Genomic DNA, 17,682 nt, shown 5'->3' on the forward strand with positions numbered 1-17,682 from the left:
ATCGGGTACATGAACAAAGCATAGACTTCCAAAAATCTTCAAGTGTCCAACTGCTGGTTTGTGCCCACTCCATTTTTCAATCGGTGTGATGTATTCTTCAATGGCTTTTGTTGGTAAACGATTTTGCAAATAAGCCGACGTGTACACCGCCTCTGCCCACAGTTTATGTGGTAAACCTTGATCTGTAATCATGGTTCTCGCCATCTCCACAAGTGATCGACTTTTACGTTCTGCAACACCATTTTGCTGAGGTGAATATGACAGCATTACTTGTCTCTCGATTCCACAGTCTTGACAAAATTTGTTGAAGTCATATGAAGTAAATTCTTCACCTCCATCAGATCGTAGCTTTTTAATTTGACATCCCGCTTGAGTCTCCACTAAAGCTTTAAACTTTTGAAACATTGAGAAGACTTCAGACTTGTTCTTTAGAAAATATACCCAACACATGTGAGTATAATCATCTACGAACAGTAAGAAGTACCGACTTCCATCAAGTGAAACGGTTTGCATCGGTCCGCACACGTCGGAGTGAACAATCTCAAGTTTCTCCCTCGTTCTTGTTTGAGACTCCTTTGGAAACGCATCTCTTGCTTGTTTCCCAAGTTTGCATGCTCCACACACTTCTTTGCTGACTTGTAACGTTGGTAATCCAATTACCATTCTTTTGTTTTGCATTTGTTGCAGTCTTGAATTCCCCACGTGACCAAACCTTCTATGCCATATCGCTGCTGTTTCTTGCTCATTCATACTCATCGCCATTTCTTGTGATGGATTCCATTTGATTGGAAAACTCTTGTTCTTCATTCGTACCTCCATAATCTTCCTTCCCATGGAATCTAATATTACGCAGAGTTTGTTCTCAAACATCACATGATTTCCACAAGATAGAATTTGTGGAACACTGATCACATTCTTCCCTAAACCGGGCACCAAGAACACATCTTTTATAACTCGCTTTCCTCTGTTTGTCATGACAATAATATCTCCTTTGCCGGCCGTCATGACAATCTCTCCGTTTCCGACTCTTGTTGGAACCTTGACACTTCTATCCAGTCTTGTGAAGTAACTTTCTTCTTTTGTCATATGATTTTTACAACCACTGTCGACCAGCCAAACGTCTTCTTTCGTGGGTGTTGGATTTTCTTCACTTGCACTAAAGAGCATATGAACTCCATCATCTTCATCTTCAAGGCTCATGTGTGCCCTTTCATACCTCTTAGACTGACATTCCCTTGAACCATGACCACGTTTGCCACATTTGTAGCATATCAGCTTCTTTCTTAGATCTATTCCTTGATCTTCATTATGAGGTTTCTCCCAGCAATAAGCCTCTGTATGATTATCTCTTTTACAGAAGCCACACCATCTTTTGCCTTTGCCTTGATACCCATGGCTTTGGTTGTTGAAAGATTTGAACCCAGATTTTCCTCCTCTTGTTCTAACACTAAACGCCCCTTCCGACATAGTCTCGCCTCGGGCTTCCACACGTTTCTCATGTGCTTTCAGAGTTTCTATTAACTCTGTTACCGGTAACGAAGTCAGATCCTTCGTTTGCTCCATCACAGCCACTATGCTGTCAAATCTTGCTGGGAGAGATATGAGAATCTTCTGGACAATTTGATAGTCTATCTTCTCTTCACCATGAACCCTTAATTGATTTCCCAAATCAATCAACTTCTCTGTGAACATCTTGATGTTATCACCTTCGTTCATCTTCAAATTTTCGTACTCCCTTCTCAACGATTGTTGTTTGATCAATCGTACTTGCGGAGTGCCTTGGAATTCGGTTTGAAGAGAATCCCAAGCCTCCTTTGATGATTTTGCTGGTGCTATGCGAGAGAAGATCTGATCGGACACGGCCGTTTGCAAAATTTGCAAAGCCATCATATCATGTGTTGTCGCTTCTTCCCATTTGGTTTTCAAACGTAACACTTCCGTAGTCTCCTCTCTTTCCATCGGTTGGCTCGGAAGTCTGTCTTCCACCACCGACCACAATTTTCTGGTTTTAAAGATGGTTGTCATCTTAATAGGCCAGAAATCATACTTATCCCCATCGAATATGGGAATCACTTGATGCGATGTTGCTCCCATCGCTGCTCTCTTTTTTTTTGCTTGATTTTAGTGCTTACTTGTGCAGATATTTGTTTTTGTTGTCACTTGAATTAATATAGCTCTGATACCATGTTATCATATTGAGAGGTAGAAGATAAAAACAGAGCAAAACAGAGCAAGAGACCTTTGTCTCTTCTCTTTTGAGAAGACAAATGAAAAATTATATTTACATGAAACTTGTTGTTTACAATCAAGACAAAATTGGTTATATAGTTAAAAAATAGACATGATAACACAAAGACTTGTATCTCTTCGTATTTGATAACTCTCCAGTGAAACATCACAAACTGCAACGTTTAGACCGAAACGTTGCAACTATTTGACCAAACTTAATTATCGACCAACACTGCCCCTTAATTGAGTTATGGTCATACACTAAGCATTCTTCTTCGTTTGTCATAGCTTTTAACTTGATATTCAATATTCTTCTTCCTTGAGGATCATTTATGGAACAGCATTTACGAAACACTTAGCAAATTTCTTGCTAAGTCCGGCAGTAGAAACACCTCTTTGATGATCTTCTCTCCTTGGCTTGTCATCACTTGGATATTCCCTTTCCCTTTTGCAACTGGCTGCTTCTCCCTTTTCTCTCTTAGGTAAGCAGCTCCTATCTTGCTTGGTATCTTCCTTTGAACACCATCAAATTCACGTCTCCGTGACGTCTCGTGCGTGAAACGTTTTCACGTCTTCTTCAGTTATCTTATCAACCGATTTATGCTCCATTTTTTCTATGAGGTAAGCATTCTCCTTTAGTGCTTGGTGTCCCATTTGATCACCATAAAGTGCTCCATTTTTTCTTTGAGGTAATCCTCCTTTATTGCTTGGTGTCACTCTTTGATCACCATCATGTCTCTGCGACGTCTCTTCTTCGGTTATCTGTATAACCTCACAATTTGTGCAGTGCGTGAATCTTCTCCACGTCTTCCTCGAACAAGTTTCAGGATTCTCCTTCCACAACTCTAACTCACCATCTCTTTTCTCCATTTCCTTTTGAGAAGATCTCATATCTCCTTCGTCCCTTTGGAGCCTTCTTCTTGAAGGTACTGTTTGTGAACGTTTGTGAAGGTTGATGGTATTCTCTCTTATCACCACCATCTTTTCCTATTTCGATCTTCTTTTCTTCTTCTTCTTCTCACCCTTGATTTGTTGTCTCCATCTGTTAAAAAAAAAAAAGTTTTTTCATTTTTGTTTTGCTTGGACAGGCTCTAAGACCAACCTGGCTCTGATACCATGTTAGAGTTTTGATTCCAACAGAGTAAGAAAGCAAGAGAAAAACAGAGTATGAATATACTCAGTAAAAGAAAGAACTTTTTATTAATCTCAAACTTATAGTTTTACATCCACGATACAATAAGTTTATATAATAAACAAACAGACACAACATGTGAATATTCGTGTATTGTGGTTATGTAGTTTAAACGACACAACTTATTCTAAAGGTCACGACTCTTAACTAAATAAACTTAACACAGACATAAACTCAATTAACGATCAACACCAAGTACTGGACCTACGTACTTAGCCATCCGGATTTCACAGAGTTGTTCTTGTCCAAATCTTCTGCTCGCCCGCAGATCTTGTTACCGTGCTTCAGAAACGACGAAAACAATGGGTACCTCTTCTTCTCCTCAAATCAGCCTCAAAACCCTGATCGCAACTCATCTCCTATATCATCTTATCCTCTTACACATGTCCCCGGACCATGTGACATTAGTCGTCCTGTACACGGCATGGTCTGTCTTAGAAGCGAGCGTATCGTAAAGGGAAGGGCAACACCACTGGATGTGTCGGTTATATATAACCCTAGCACCGGAGAATTTCTAACGTTACCTGAAACCAAGACGACAAAGACGACGAGGGACCTGTCTTTTAGGTGGCGGAGCTATTTAGGGTATGATCCGGTTAAGAAACAACATAAGGTCTTGTCCATGGCATATATGAAACAACATGAAAAGAAGTATCAGAAATATGAGAAATGTGTGGAGTTTCAAGTTCTAAGTCTCGGAACTGGAAAGCTAACATGGAATGTTGTCGAATCTTGCATATCCCATTTTCCTCCTGAAGCACGTAGTGAGATATGCATCAATGGTGTTTTGTATTATCGAGCTGAGGTTAAAGACTCTTCCGGGGTTACCATGTCTGTTGTTTCTTTTGATTTTAGGTCTGAGAAGTTCAACGTTCTTAAATTCATGGAAAGTTTTACTCTGTCTGATACAACAGCCTTGGTAAACTATAATGGAAAATTAGGTGTGCTGATGACAGACGAGTATGGCGGTTTTGTTACAAGGAGAAGTACATGTTTTGAGTTGTGGATTCTTGAAGACTTGGTAAAACATGAATGGTCCAAGCACATGTATGAATTGCCTCCTTTGTGGAAGAATGTAGGTCACGATGGGTTGCATTTTGATGGAATGATAGGTACAGACGAAATTGTGTTGTTGTCTTCCGGTGTAGATGATGTGCCTTACGTTTTGTACTACAATATCAAGAGAAAGATGATCGTAAGAGTGGAAATCAAAGGAATCAAACCGTTTATGGTTGAAGGATTTCACATCTTTCTAAACCACGTAGAGAACGTGAAGCTTATTCAAGCATAGCTGGTTCTTAATAAGTTTTCATCATAATTAAGGATCCATGGATCTTAATTTAGTCATCATCTCCATATATTGTGTTTTAGCACGATCGATTGTTTAGAGAACCATCGTTTTGGTTTGGTTTTCAAACTAGATCACCAGCTCCAGAGGTCCCTTGGTATCGATGTGTTTGGTTCACTCACTCTACACCAAGACACTCCTTCTGTACTTGGTTGGCGGCTCGCAACAGGCTTTCCACTGGGGATCGCACTTCACACTGGTCCACATCTGATTCGGGAGATTGTATTCTCTGCAACACTGTTATTGAAAGTCGCGATCACTTGTTTTTTTCTTGTACCTATTGCTCGGAGATTTGGCACGCCGTTGCCAAAAATATATACAAGACATGCTACTCAACCAACTGGAATTCCATCATTGCCTCAGCCTGCAGCAATTGGAAGGATCGGACCACAATTTATTTAGCCTGCTCTGTTCTGCAAGTGACGATCTATACCATTTGGCACGAACGAAATGGGCGGAAGCATGGTGATCCACCGCAGTTAGCTTCACGTCTCATTCAAATTATTGACAAACAGATGCGAGATCAGCTCCTCGCCATTGGTCTCCTCGGGGATAGACGCTATGACTCTGCAATACTCTCTTGGCTAGGAACAAGATATTGACTATATAGTTTTTTTATCTCTTTTAAACCTATCAAAGCCCTGATGCACCAGTTGTACAAACGTATTTTGTTTTTGAATATAATTTAACATTGCATTCAAAAAAAAATATATGGTATACTGAGCTTCGTAAGCCGTGTACTGTCACCCATACTAGATCATTTTTTTTTCTCAAATTAATTCATCATAAGAATTTGCTGTATATTGCTCACCATATATACGTACACAAATAATTTTTTTACAATAAAAATCACATATATTATTGAAACGAGCATTAATTTATTTGTATTTAGTATCACCATCATGCTGAAGCCATTTTGAAAACTTTTGTTCTGTTATATCCGAGATCCTTAAAGCCATTTTGATATCCTAATGCAAAAGTACAGAATCAATGTGATATAGTGGTTCGATGCAAGTTTTGTATAATTTAACATGACAAGATGCAAATCAAGAAGTCTCCATTAGCTATTTCCTTTAGAAGTCTACTTTATGGAACATGAGTGTAAAACTAGCTAGCGACTAAGTAAAACAGTTTTGAGAAGTCTTTAGCCAATTTGCCAATGCCAATATGCCATATTCGATTTAATGATAAACAATTTTTTTTTTTTGCTCCATTGGCTTATCTTACTCGTAAACAAAGTCAAGGTATAAACTTGTTACCAACAAAACTTCATCCATGACCATTTCAAGTCAAGTATTGTTGATATAAAGTATAAATTTCAAAATACTTGGGGGAATCTAATTTCGTAATTTTGGCGGGAATTTTTTTTAAAAATCTGGCGGAATTTATTTTTTTTAATTTTTGGCGGGAAATTTTTTCGATTGTGATGACTGTACATTCTTGCTGTCACTTAAAGAAATGATAATTTGGTTATTTTGTACATAAATTAAAGGGACATGAAAAAGGGTTATTTTTGAGAATGCTCCGTGAATTTATCTATATATTTGAAATTTCTTGTCAAAATATTTTTCTAAACATTAAAATTTAAGCTACAAAACTAAAATAAAATCTTAACATCCACATAACTAATTTTATCTTTGAAAAAAAAATCAACAATCTATATTTTTGAAAAAGTTTGAAAATTAAAAATGCATCTTTATTTTATAAATTAATATTAATATTAATTTATAAAATAAAACAAGGAATATCAATTTATAGATAAATTAATACAGTAAAACCTCTATAAATTAATAATGTTGGGACCATGAAAATCTATTAATTTATAGAGGTTTTAATTTCTCGATAAATTAATAATTATTAATTTATAGATAGACTTTCCTAATTTGGTAAAAAAACATTAAAAATAAGATTTAATGGTTATAACTAATATTTTTATAAAATCAATTACAATGAAAATAACAATTATCATGTTTTGACAATAGCACTCAAACATTTTTATACAATAAAAATATCAAAAATGAACTATAATTATATACATATATTTAGATAATTCTATATAATTATTAATTTATATTATTGATGAGACCATATATTTACATAGGATTTTCAAAAAAATTATTATTTTATTATATTATCAAATAGTGTCCAAAATTATACTAGTCACAACTTGGGACCGAATAAATCTATTAATTTATAGAGTTTATTAAGTTATCGAGTATTAATTTATAGAGGTTCAACTGTATGACTAATAATCATGGTCTGAATATTATTAAGAGCTAATCTAATGTTTCATCAATTAAAAAAATAAATGCATACCAGAGCTAATAAACCCATAGACGAGGCCCACGAAGGCCCAATAATCTGCAACCGTGTTACATATTATTGCAGCAAAAATATGTTTAAGGCTAAATTTTTTAATCTTGAACAAAGAAAAAAAAAGTAAAAAAACTCGTACACAAAATATTTTTAAAAAACAAAAAAGGCTCCACAAAGTTGCTCTCACTACAAGAAAACACGCGCTTTGCAAGGACGATTTGCGACGGAATACAGCTCTCGCAAATTTGCGGTAGATTTGCAAGGACATTACGAAAAAAAGAAAACTCCATAGCAAATCCCTCGCAAAATTGCGAGGAAGCCAGTCGTCGTAAATCCGCTGCTCATTTGCAAGACATTTACGACAAATTCGCAGGGAAGGTCACCTTCCTCGCAAATCAATCGCAATATTGCGACTCATTTGCAAAAACTGTATCCATAGCAAGATTGCTATGGACGTGCGAGTGAGTTGCGATAGCCATAGCAAATCCATTGCAAAATTAGGAATTTTTTTTATTTATAATTATTACAAAACTTAATATAATTATTCTGAAATATATTTCAATCTGTTCATAAGGTGAATTATTCTGAAATTCATTACTAATACATTACTATTAATGATTTAAAAGATGATTGGAAAGAGTATGATGAGACATTGGACCTTATAATATACTTGAAAGTTAATTTTACTAACTTTTAAAATTATTTTGATGGTTTTTATAAATTAAATATATAGTTTTGCGACATATTTTCAACAGATTTGCTAGATATATAGCAAATGCGTCACAAATCCATCGCAAAACACTAATCATAGCTATTCTCTCGCAAATGAAAACTTCAAACCCTAACCTCTAAACCCTAAACCCTAAAGACTAATAACATTACTATTAATGATTAAAAAGATGAATCCAAGACTTATAATCATAGATAGGGCAGTACAACACAAAATTGTTGGAGAATTATAAAATTTTGGAATATTTGTCTAAATGTAATGAACATGTATATGATATAGTGTAAAAGATAGTTTATGATTGGAGGAAGATGCAAAATTGGACAATTTTGGAAAGTTTGATGATAGAGAAGAGTATGATGAGCTTATAGGACCTTATAATATACTTGCAAGTTCATTTGACTAATTTTTTACAATTATTTTGATGGTTTTTGTAAATTAGATATTCAAGGATTGCGACAAATTTGCGAGTAATTCGCTAGATGCATAGCAAATGCGTCGCAAATCCATTGCAAAAAGCTCAAACCATAACAATTCCTTCGCAAATAACAACATTAAACCCTTGATCCTAAACCCATTATGACTAATTACAATACTTTTAATGATTAAAAAGGTGAATCCAAGATTTATAATCAAAGATAGGGCACAAATGTCATTTTCAAAACCTAAACCCTAAATTAGTCGCAAATACATCGCAAATTGCTCAGATCATAGCAATTCCCTCGCAAATGACACTTCAAAACCTAAACCCAAAAGACTTCGCGAGGGATTTTCTACGATCTCTCGTAATTCTCTTGCAAAGTCTGGAAATATTAATTACATATTTTAATATTGTTGCTAGGGATATGCGAGGGACCATAGCTAATCCCTAGCAATATTTGCGTGGGATTTGCGACGCAGTGTTTTTCTATATAAGTAAAAAACCTTGTTTGATTTCCTAGTTCCCTAATCCTTCTCGACTTCTTCGATTTCTTCTTTCTTCTCCGATCTCTTCTGTCTTTACCGGTGAGTCTCCGCCTCTTCTCCAAGGTCCTGTTAACCCTTCTCGAACCCTTCTCCTCCTCTCCTCCTCTCCTCTTCTATCTCCTTCTCGAACCCTTCTCCTCCTCTTCTCCAAGGTCCGGTTAATCAAGGTCCGGTTAATCAAGGTACGGTAAGTCTCCTCCTCTCCTCTTCAATCTCTTTGTTTCGATTCGATTTAGGGTTTTGATTTGGGGTTTTGATTTAGGGTTTGATTTGGGGTTTAGGGTTTCGATTCGATTTAGGGTTTTAATTCGATTTTAGGGTTTCAAATTTGGAGATTCAATTGGGGGTTTAGGGTTATGATTCGATTTGGGTTTTAATTCGATTTTAGGGTTTCGAATTTGGGGTTTAGGGATTCAATTTAGGGTTTCGAATTTAGGGTTATAATGATTTTGGGGGTTTTGATTGAATTTGATTTGGGGGTTTAGGGTTAATTTTAATCAGATTTTTGTTCTGCTTTCAGATGTCGACTAATGAGCAACACGGTTCTGTAAACCAAAACGTTTACAGAAGATTTATCTCTTCTCAAGGTTTAACTCCTCCAGTATCTACTCGAAGGACAACTTCTGCTTCTGCTCATCCCCAAAGGTTACCTTCTCTCGCTTCTTCTCAAGGTACATCACCGGCGATGCAGGATAATCTACATGGAAGCTCTCCGGTGATGCCTGATGATCCTCCTCAGCAATCAACTTCTCGTATGTCTCCACATCAATCATTTTTTACTTTGGAAGAGTTACTTGCAAGTCCCGGACGTGCTTCCTTACCGAAACTAGATCCTAAGCGTCCTCCGAGTACCCTCTAGTAAGTATCTTCTCCCGTCTATTTTTTTTTTTGTAGTTTCATAGTACCTCATTCGATTTATCCTTTGCTTTGTAGGTTTGACCAGGACCCTTCTGTGGCTGCTACTGTCCGGGCCATTTTTGAAAGAGATTTCAAACATGCTCATGCCAATTGGACCCAAACACCAGGTCCGGTTGTAAATCGGTGGTTTGAAACTTTTGTGGTAAGTCTACTTTGTGTTTGATGTGTTTTAAATATAGATTTTGTGTTTTAATTAGTAATGCATGTGATGTTTGTTGAAGCAAACATATAACTGGGACCCGTCCATCAACGGAAGAGTCAGAACTGAGTTTGAAACCAAGTTGAAGACTCGGATGAGTGATCAAGTGTCTCGGTGGAAGGGTAAGTGGAAGCGAAAAGGTGATAAAGCAATGTCGCGGTGGCTTGATCCTACAGTATGGGATGGCTTGGTCAAGTTTTGGCTTGAACCAAAGTCAGAAGCAAAGAGTATCAACAGCCGTAATGCTTGTTATAGTGATCCTGATGGCACTGGAATACACAAACATCTATCTGGTCAGACATCTTTTAAAGCCCGAGCACGAAAGCATGTAAGTATACCTTTTAAAGTTATTTAGTTAAGACTTGTGTATTCACTGTTTATGAGCATTGATCACTGTCTAACTCTTGTGTTAGTCTGAGAAGACCAGTGATCCACTACCTGATTTCCTGCTTGTCCTAGAAGAGACTCATATGAAACCTGATGGGTCTTTTGTTGATGGAATGTCTGAGAAAGTCTACCATCAAGTGTCATCGAGGATAGCTGAAGCTGAATCTTTGCTACTCTCTGGGGATAATGTGGAGAGCAGTGCTTCCGGCGGGTTACCTCTTACCGCAAAGAACCAAATATATGTTGAGGTAACTGTTGGTGTGTTTATGTTGCTTACTTTTTGCAAGTTTATCTTTTTGCAAGTTCATTGTTTATGTTGGTGTGTTACAGTTTCTCTTTGTATCAATGTCTAAATGTCTAACGGTTATGTTGGTGTGTCTCTCTTATGTTGGCAGGTTGCTCCGAAGAAAAAGAACCAGATATATGGGGTTAGGAACTTGCAAGCAGAAGCATCATCAGCTCACATTGGACAACCGCCTCCTCCTACTGAAGATACAAATGATCTAGCTACAAAGCTTGCTGCTGCCGAAGCTACCCTCGCAAGTCAGGCGACTAAGTTGGAGAAGATGCATAGTTATGATGCTTATTTTGATTATCTTGCAGAGAAAGATCCAGAGTTTGCTGCAAGGTTTCGCCGAGAGGATCCAGCTGCCGGAGACACAACCACCGAAGAGGCAACCGGCGGAGAAGCTACCGGCGGCCAAGCAACCTGACTCCCTCTCTTTCTCTTAATGTGTAATGTGTACTGTTTAGCTTAGAACACTTGATCTCCCTTCTAATGTTTAATGTTTAATTTGTAATGAACACTTGATCTCCCTTATAATGTGTAATGTTTATTTTGCATAACTTATAAAGTTTAATTCTAATTGCCAGTTAAATCCTAATTAAGCTAACCGGCAATTAAAATTTTAATTTTTTTTATACCATTATTATTATTTGCGATGGAAAAAATAATTGCAAAAGCATCGCAAATTTGCGAGAGATTTACTAGATACTACATTTGCGAGGAAATTGCTTTTTAAATATGTCCTCGCAATTTGCGATTAGTTTGCGAGGGAATATTTTTCCTCGCAAAAGTTATGAGGGATTTGCGACGCTGACCAATTTGCGAGAAACGATTTTGCGAGGAATGGACATTCTTCGCAAATCTCTCGCTTTTGTCGATTTGCTAGGGATTCGCTACATATTCGTCCATCACAAAACGCGTGTTTTCTTGTAGTGTATGTTTCTCTCTTGGATCGTTTTCCGTCTTCCACAAGTCATTCTCTCTATCTCTTCTCTCTCATTTTGTTTCTATCTTCCTTCTCCCCGTTTGATTAGAATTAGATTATAGATATATGTCGAGATTTGGTACATTTTTTAAACTTAATTGGAAAACCAATAAAATTATTATTTATAATTGGTAAAAACCACACATCTCGCGAATTGTTGATTTACTTTTAATAATAAATTAAAAATTTTACAAACGCTATTGAAAAGAATATTAATTCCTATTTGTATCATCCACCAAATAATGTTGGTTTTAAAATCCTCTTTTCATAATGTTTTTTTTCTTTTTAAAGTGTATTTAGGTTTGATGGATTTGAACCATTTTGGTTCCTATTAAACATTATATAAAGATGTTTCATGTTTATTGCTTACTGATGCAATGCAAGATAACGTTGCACATACACCTAAAAGGCTAAAATAGTTTTATGCATCAATATTAATATATTTTTGGAAGGTAATGTGTTTATGATAAAAAGTTAAAAACTATAAACAAGAACTATTATTCGATCTTAATATACACTTGGAAAGAAAACTACATGAATTATTGATCTCAAACCATCCAAAAAGGTGCAATTTCACGTCACAAGTCCACAACCCTTTGCTAATCACAATTCTATATCATTACTGACTTGCCTTCTTTCATTCTATTCTTCTTCTTTTTTTACATCACATATCTAAAGATTTAAAATGGTAATTAAATAACAATGAAAAAAAAAACCATTTCTTAAACCACACACAAAAGCTTTCCTCCAAGTAACCTTCAAGCGCCCTAGCTAGATCACTCGATCGAAGCAGAAGAAGAGTAAAGCAGAGACGAAGCAGAGAAACTCGTGTTGTTACTCTTTACTAATCTTTCCTCTCGTCTCATCTCTTTAGAAGAGGAAGCGGCGGTCGCTGTCGTGTTCATCTCATTTATACGACCTTCCTCATGCGTTGATGTTGTTGTTGGCGGAGGAGATTTCTTAAGTAGCAAGTCAACTTTCGCGTATTCTTCACGCTCTTGTTTGATCTCCTTGAGCATAGCCGCAACGTCTTTCATGGTAGGCCTCTCGTCCGGAGACGAGTTCACACACAGCAGAGCAGTGCCCAACACTTGCATCATCTCATCGGCTTCAGCCTCAGTTCTTGATCTCAATGTAGAGTCCAGAACTTCGAGGCTACCTCTATTTTGCCTCACCCAATCCACTAAGTGAAGCCCTTCTGGTACCGTCGGATCTATAGGTTGTTTCCCTGTTAACACTTCAAGAACAACCACACCATAACTATAAACATCACTCTTCTCTGTAATCTTCATGCTGTAACCATACTCTGCAAAAACACATGGAACTAATCCAATTTAAGATAATTCATATATTATAGAACTTAAAATACAAAGATTCTATTAGACTTCTATTTCTAACTATAAAACGTATTTATGTAATGGAAACGTAAAATAGAAACTAAACTGTAAGAAAACTATATGACTCTTAATTATGTCTTAAACTAGTCTCATGATTGTGAAACTATTTTTAAGCAAATATTGCAAGAGCCCTAAATAACGGCTTTGGTTGCTTGTAGTCAGAAACATAAATTTAGGAACATACCTGGAGCAATGTAACCATAAGATCCAGCAACGGTATTAGAACACCGACCAATGTCACCTTCATCAACAAGCTTTGCTAAACCAAAATCCGCAATGTAAGGCTCGAAATCTAGACCGATCAAGATGTTGTTGGCTTTGATATCGCGGTGAACAATGGGCGGAAGGCAACCATGGTGTAAATAAGCTAAACCTTGAGCTGCACCAAGCAAGATTCTGTATCTAAGATCCCAATCAAGCGAAGATCCTCGTCTCTCGTGAAGCAAACTCCCTAAGCTCCCATTGGGCATGTAATCGTACATCAAAAGCCTCGTGTTTCGGTTCCAACAACATCCCAGAAACCGAACTATGTTCTTGTGTCTAATAGTCCCAAGCGTCTTAACTTCTGCTGAAAACGAATCTCTAACGTTTTTGGTCTTCTCATCATGACCACCGTTAACCATCGCTGGCCAAAGCTTCTTAACGGCTATAACCTCGCCGTTGTCCACGTCAGCTCGGTAAACTACCCCTGAACATCCTTTACCGATCACATTTGGTTCAACTAAACATCTGATGATTTGATCTACCGAGAAGTTCAGCTTCTGAAATGGTGTGAACTGCCATTTATATGTTTCTCCAAGCTCTGAATCTCTTTCGTTATTGATATTCCTCCTTGCTCGGATAACCGCAACCGCACCAAGAATCATCAACACAACCGTCAAGGTGATCAAAAGAGCGAGTGTTAACCAAAGCTTTCTTGTACGAGAAGAATCACCATCATCTCCAAGTCCATTGCCTTTTCCGTAGGTGAGAAAGCAGGAATCTTGAGTTAAAGAAGAACAGAGTTTTTTGTTTCCTTCGAGATCTTGAGGAGATAATTGTCTGAATAGCTTGTTGTCTGGAAGATAACCAGAGAAGCTATTGTAAGAGATGTTAAGAGAGACAATATTCTCAATATTGGTGAGTGGAGCAAGATCTCCTTCAAGCATGTTGTGGGAGAGATCAAGAATCGAGAGCTTGTTGAGAGACGAAATTTTTGAAGGAATCTTCCCTGTGAGTCTGTTGCTACTCAAGTTTAACGCGATTTCAAGATTCTCAATATCACCAAGCTCTGGAGGAATCTCACCAGAGAGCTCATTGCTACCAAGATCAAGAAGCTGAAGCCCTGAACACATGCTTAAAGAAGTAGGTATCGATCCGGAGAACAAGTTCTTGCTCAAGATTAGTTTGTTTAGCGATACAAGCCGTCCCAAACTCGCTGGAATCTTTCCTGTAAACTGGTTAGACGAAACATCAAGAACCTGTAAACCGGAGAGAAAAGAAACCGGATTAGGCAAAGAACCTTCAAGAGAGTTATTGCTGAGATCAATCATTTGTAACTCTAAGCAGCTTCCAATCTCATCAGGGACCTTCCCATGTAGCCTATTACTCGAAAAATCGAGAAAGTTAAGCTTCTTAAGCGAGCCAATACCAGAAGGGATCTCTCCTGTGATCCTGTTGTAACCTAACCTCAATCTCACCAGAGAGCTGCAGTTACCAATCTCTTGAGGTATAAAACCAGAGAGAGAGTTTGAGATCAAGAGAAGCTTTGTGAGGTTCCTTAGCATAAACAAACCAGAAGGGATTGTTCCGGTAAGCGAGTTACGTGACAAATCCAATGCTTGGAGATCAGTACAGTCTGCTAAACCAAGAGGGATGCTTCCTTCTAGCTGATTAGACCAGGCAAAGAACAGAGTAAGCCTTGTGAGTGTTCCAAGCTCAGACGGTATCAAACCAGAAATCTGATTCTTATCAAGCTGTAACTGGACAAGACTCGAACAATTCGAGATTGTAGTTGGTATGGAACCAGAGAATTTGTTGTCGCTGATCATAAACTCTTCAAGCAAAGACAAACGACCAATGGAGCTTGGAATCGAACCAGAGAGGAGATTTAAAGACAAATCTATCATTTTGAGATTGCTGCAGTTTCCTATCTCTTCAGGGATACCACCAACGAGACTGTTCTGCCATAGAAACAGCTGTTCCAGTTTCGTTAGCTTTCCGATTTCTTCAGGGATTGAACCAGACAAGCTATTCTCGTACAGGAAGAGATCAACAAGCTCAGAGCAGTTCCCTAAATCTGAAGGGATCTCTCCACTTATCATTGTTGTGTAAATCGAGAGTGTTTGTAGCTTCGTGAGTTTACCTAAGGAAGGAGGTAAGTTACCGGAGACGCTTGTCTCGGCTAAACCAAGAACTGTTAGATTGGAACAATCTCCGATCTCCGGTGGGATTTGGCCGGAGATTTCTTTGTTTCCTCCGATTCTTATCACTTCGAGACCAGAGAGCTTCCCTAGCTCCGGCGGGATTGTTCCGGTGAGAAGATTGTCGAAGAGAATTAGGGTCGTGAGCTTGAAACATTTGCTGATGTCCGGTGGGATTTTCCCGGTGAGTTGGTTAGAGTTGAGGGTTAGGGTTTCTAGGTTACGGAGCTTGCTTAAACTCCAAGGAATGTCACCAACTAATCCGTTAGAGCTAAGGTCAAGAACCGTGAGACCGAGGCAATCGCCGAGACTCTCCGGCAAAGTTCCGGTGAGATTAGTGCCGGAGATAGTGAGTTTCTGGAGAGAACGAAACGCCGGTAGATTCTTAGGCAAGGAGAGCTGGAGAGGGACAGATTCAATGACGATGTCGGTGACGAAGCCTTGAGGAGAGCATGTGACAAAAGTCCAGTTGTTGCAAGGAGTGTTGTCTATGGAGTTCCAGTTGAAGAAAGAAAGAGATGAAGGTGTAGGAGAAGAAGAAGAGTGAAGCCATGAGTAGAGGATAGAAGCTTCCGGGTTTTGCTCTGCATCAGAGAGAGAGAAACAAAGGATGAAGAAGAAGAAAGAGAAGAGAAGTGAGGAAGGAGAAGAAGAGGAGAAGAAGATTAAGGAATGAAGAGACATTTGCCTCAAAATCCGAAAAGAAGATTAAAATCTCGGGTTTAGTCCCATTTAGGGTTCGGTGCCCTTCTTCTCTCTATCTCTGTGCTCACTCTCTCTCGAAATCTGTTGCTTGCTTGAATTAAACTCAAGCTTAGGAAGATAACATAAGAGGGGTTTAAGTTCTTCTAATACTTGTATTGTGTTTTATCAAATCCTTAAGGGAGAGAGTGAGAGAGAGAAAAATAAATTAAAATAGTGGTGTGGTGATTTAAGAGAGGAGAAAGAGTACAAAGGTAAATAGGGAAACACAATGCCTTGAGATCAACAAAACTGCACCACCCCACCTCCTCGCCACCTCACCTATTATCCCCTATCTCTTCTGTACTTAGTAGTATTTTTGTACTATTTTTATATGTTGCTTTGTAATATTGTTGTTATACGATACATACAATTACAAATATTCGTTATCTTTATATCATTATACGTATACATTGCGTGAAGAGTAGAAACATAGCTTTGGTTAAGATGTTAAAGTAATTTTTAAGCCAAATAAGTCGTTTTTATTTACAATATTAACTAGTATCGGGGGTTTAATACACTCTGGTTTTACTGAACCCATTATTAGCCCTCTATTTATGGGTATATATATTTTTATATTTTCTTATGGGTTTGCTCATGCTGTTTTGATATTTCTCTAGTTTCTTATCAAGCTTTGTTATGCTTGTGTCTTTATGTTTGGTCTTTGTTTGTTCTTGTGCTTTATTTTCCAAGCTTGTTATTTGGGTGTGTCCGAATATGCCCTATCCTCTTGTATCCTTCTAGTTTGAGTGAAGAATTTGGTGAAAAAAAAAATTCGAGGTTCAAACAGTTTAATAGACTCTTGTTTTACTGAATCCACTATTAGCCCTCTATTTATGGAATTATGGAATATGTATTTTTATATTCTCGAATTAAGATTATTTAAAATAAAAAAATTTGTTTTGTTATTTTATCCAAAGTGCGTTTGCTCAAACCCCAAGCAAGTGGTTGAATCGGTGATTCATTTTTATTCCCTTTGTTTTTACTTGAGTAGGTTAAATTTAATATTTTAATACTCTAGTAGCATATTGTTTCTTTCTATAATTGTTATCTTCTTGACTGCAAGTAAAACAAATAAAAATATAAAACTTCGAACTGAAATGCGATCTAATTAAATAAATAAAAAAAGAAAAAGGTTAATGGTATATGAAAGTAGATGTACAACAAAGTGTATCGCTCTCTTACTAGACAGAAGAACATCACAAACTCATATACGGAGCCATTGAAATATAGACTATCAAGTCATTCCAAAGCCAAAACAAACGAAGGTTATAACGTCGTCACTCCATATTAAGCGCATATAAAATCAACATCATTTAAGCTTTTAAATGAAAGAAACGTAATGTTTGGTTGTTTTTCTCTTAATATATAACCTGTACAAAAAATACAATATATTTGGTTTTCAGTTTGAAGACGGCTTTCGGGTTTGGTCCCACTTAAAGAAGCTAATTTTTGTGTTTTGTTTTTTTTTCAGCTAAAGTTTATTTAAAAATTCAAAAAAATTGATTTAAAGATACATATACTGTAACAAGTTTTTTTGGTTGAATAAATTTTACATTCATTCATAAAAAAGAAAAATACAATATTTT

The 17,682-nt window shown here is 37.2% G+C and overlaps 1 protein-coding gene and 1 pseudogene across 2 annotated transcripts; one reads left to right on the forward strand and one right to left on the reverse strand.

Annotated features, from left to right (window-relative positions):
- Window positions 1–3,845: 3,845 nt before the first annotated feature.
- LOC104707272 (putative F-box protein At3g23960 pseudogene) lies at window positions 3,846–4,712 on the forward strand (annotated as a pseudogene).
- A 7,359-nt stretch (window positions 4,713–12,071) lies between these two features.
- LOC104789000 (LRR receptor-like serine/threonine-protein kinase RGI1) lies at window positions 12,072–16,285 on the reverse strand. Of its 2 annotated transcripts, none has more exons than XM_019227781.2 (2): window positions 13,135–16,285; window positions 12,072–12,859 (listed from the first exon to the last, which is right to left on the reverse strand). In XM_019227781.2, the coding sequence occupies exons 1-2, from the start codon at window positions 16,034–16,036 to the stop codon at window positions 12,330–12,332; spliced, it is 3,432 nt and encodes a 1,143-aa protein (XP_019083326.2). In that variant the 5' UTR covers window positions 16,037–16,285; the 3' UTR covers window positions 12,072–12,329. The 2 variants fall into 2 exon arrangements, with proteins under 2 accessions (XP_019083326.2, XP_087313216.1); XM_087457090.1 differs by having other exon boundaries at window positions 12,072–12,877; window positions 13,135–16,171.
- Between the last annotated feature and the right edge of the window lie 1,397 nt (window positions 16,286–17,682).

Source organism: Camelina sativa, chromosome 1, assembly GCF_030686135.1.
Source record: "Camelina sativa cultivar CO46 ecotype springtype chromosome 1, ASM3068613v1".
Taxonomy (NCBI): Eukaryota; Viridiplantae; Streptophyta; class Magnoliopsida; order Brassicales; family Brassicaceae; genus Camelina; species Camelina sativa.

Coding starts and splice junctions, on each gene's coding strand:
- LOC104789000 (XM_087457090.1), bottom strand. CDS start 16,036: ATGTCTCTTCATTCCTTAATCTTCTTCTCCTCTTCTTCTCCTTCCTCA. Junction 12,878..13,134: donor TTATGGTTACATTGCTCCAG/GTATGTTCCTAA, acceptor AAATTGGATTAG/TTCCATGTGTTTTTGCAGAG.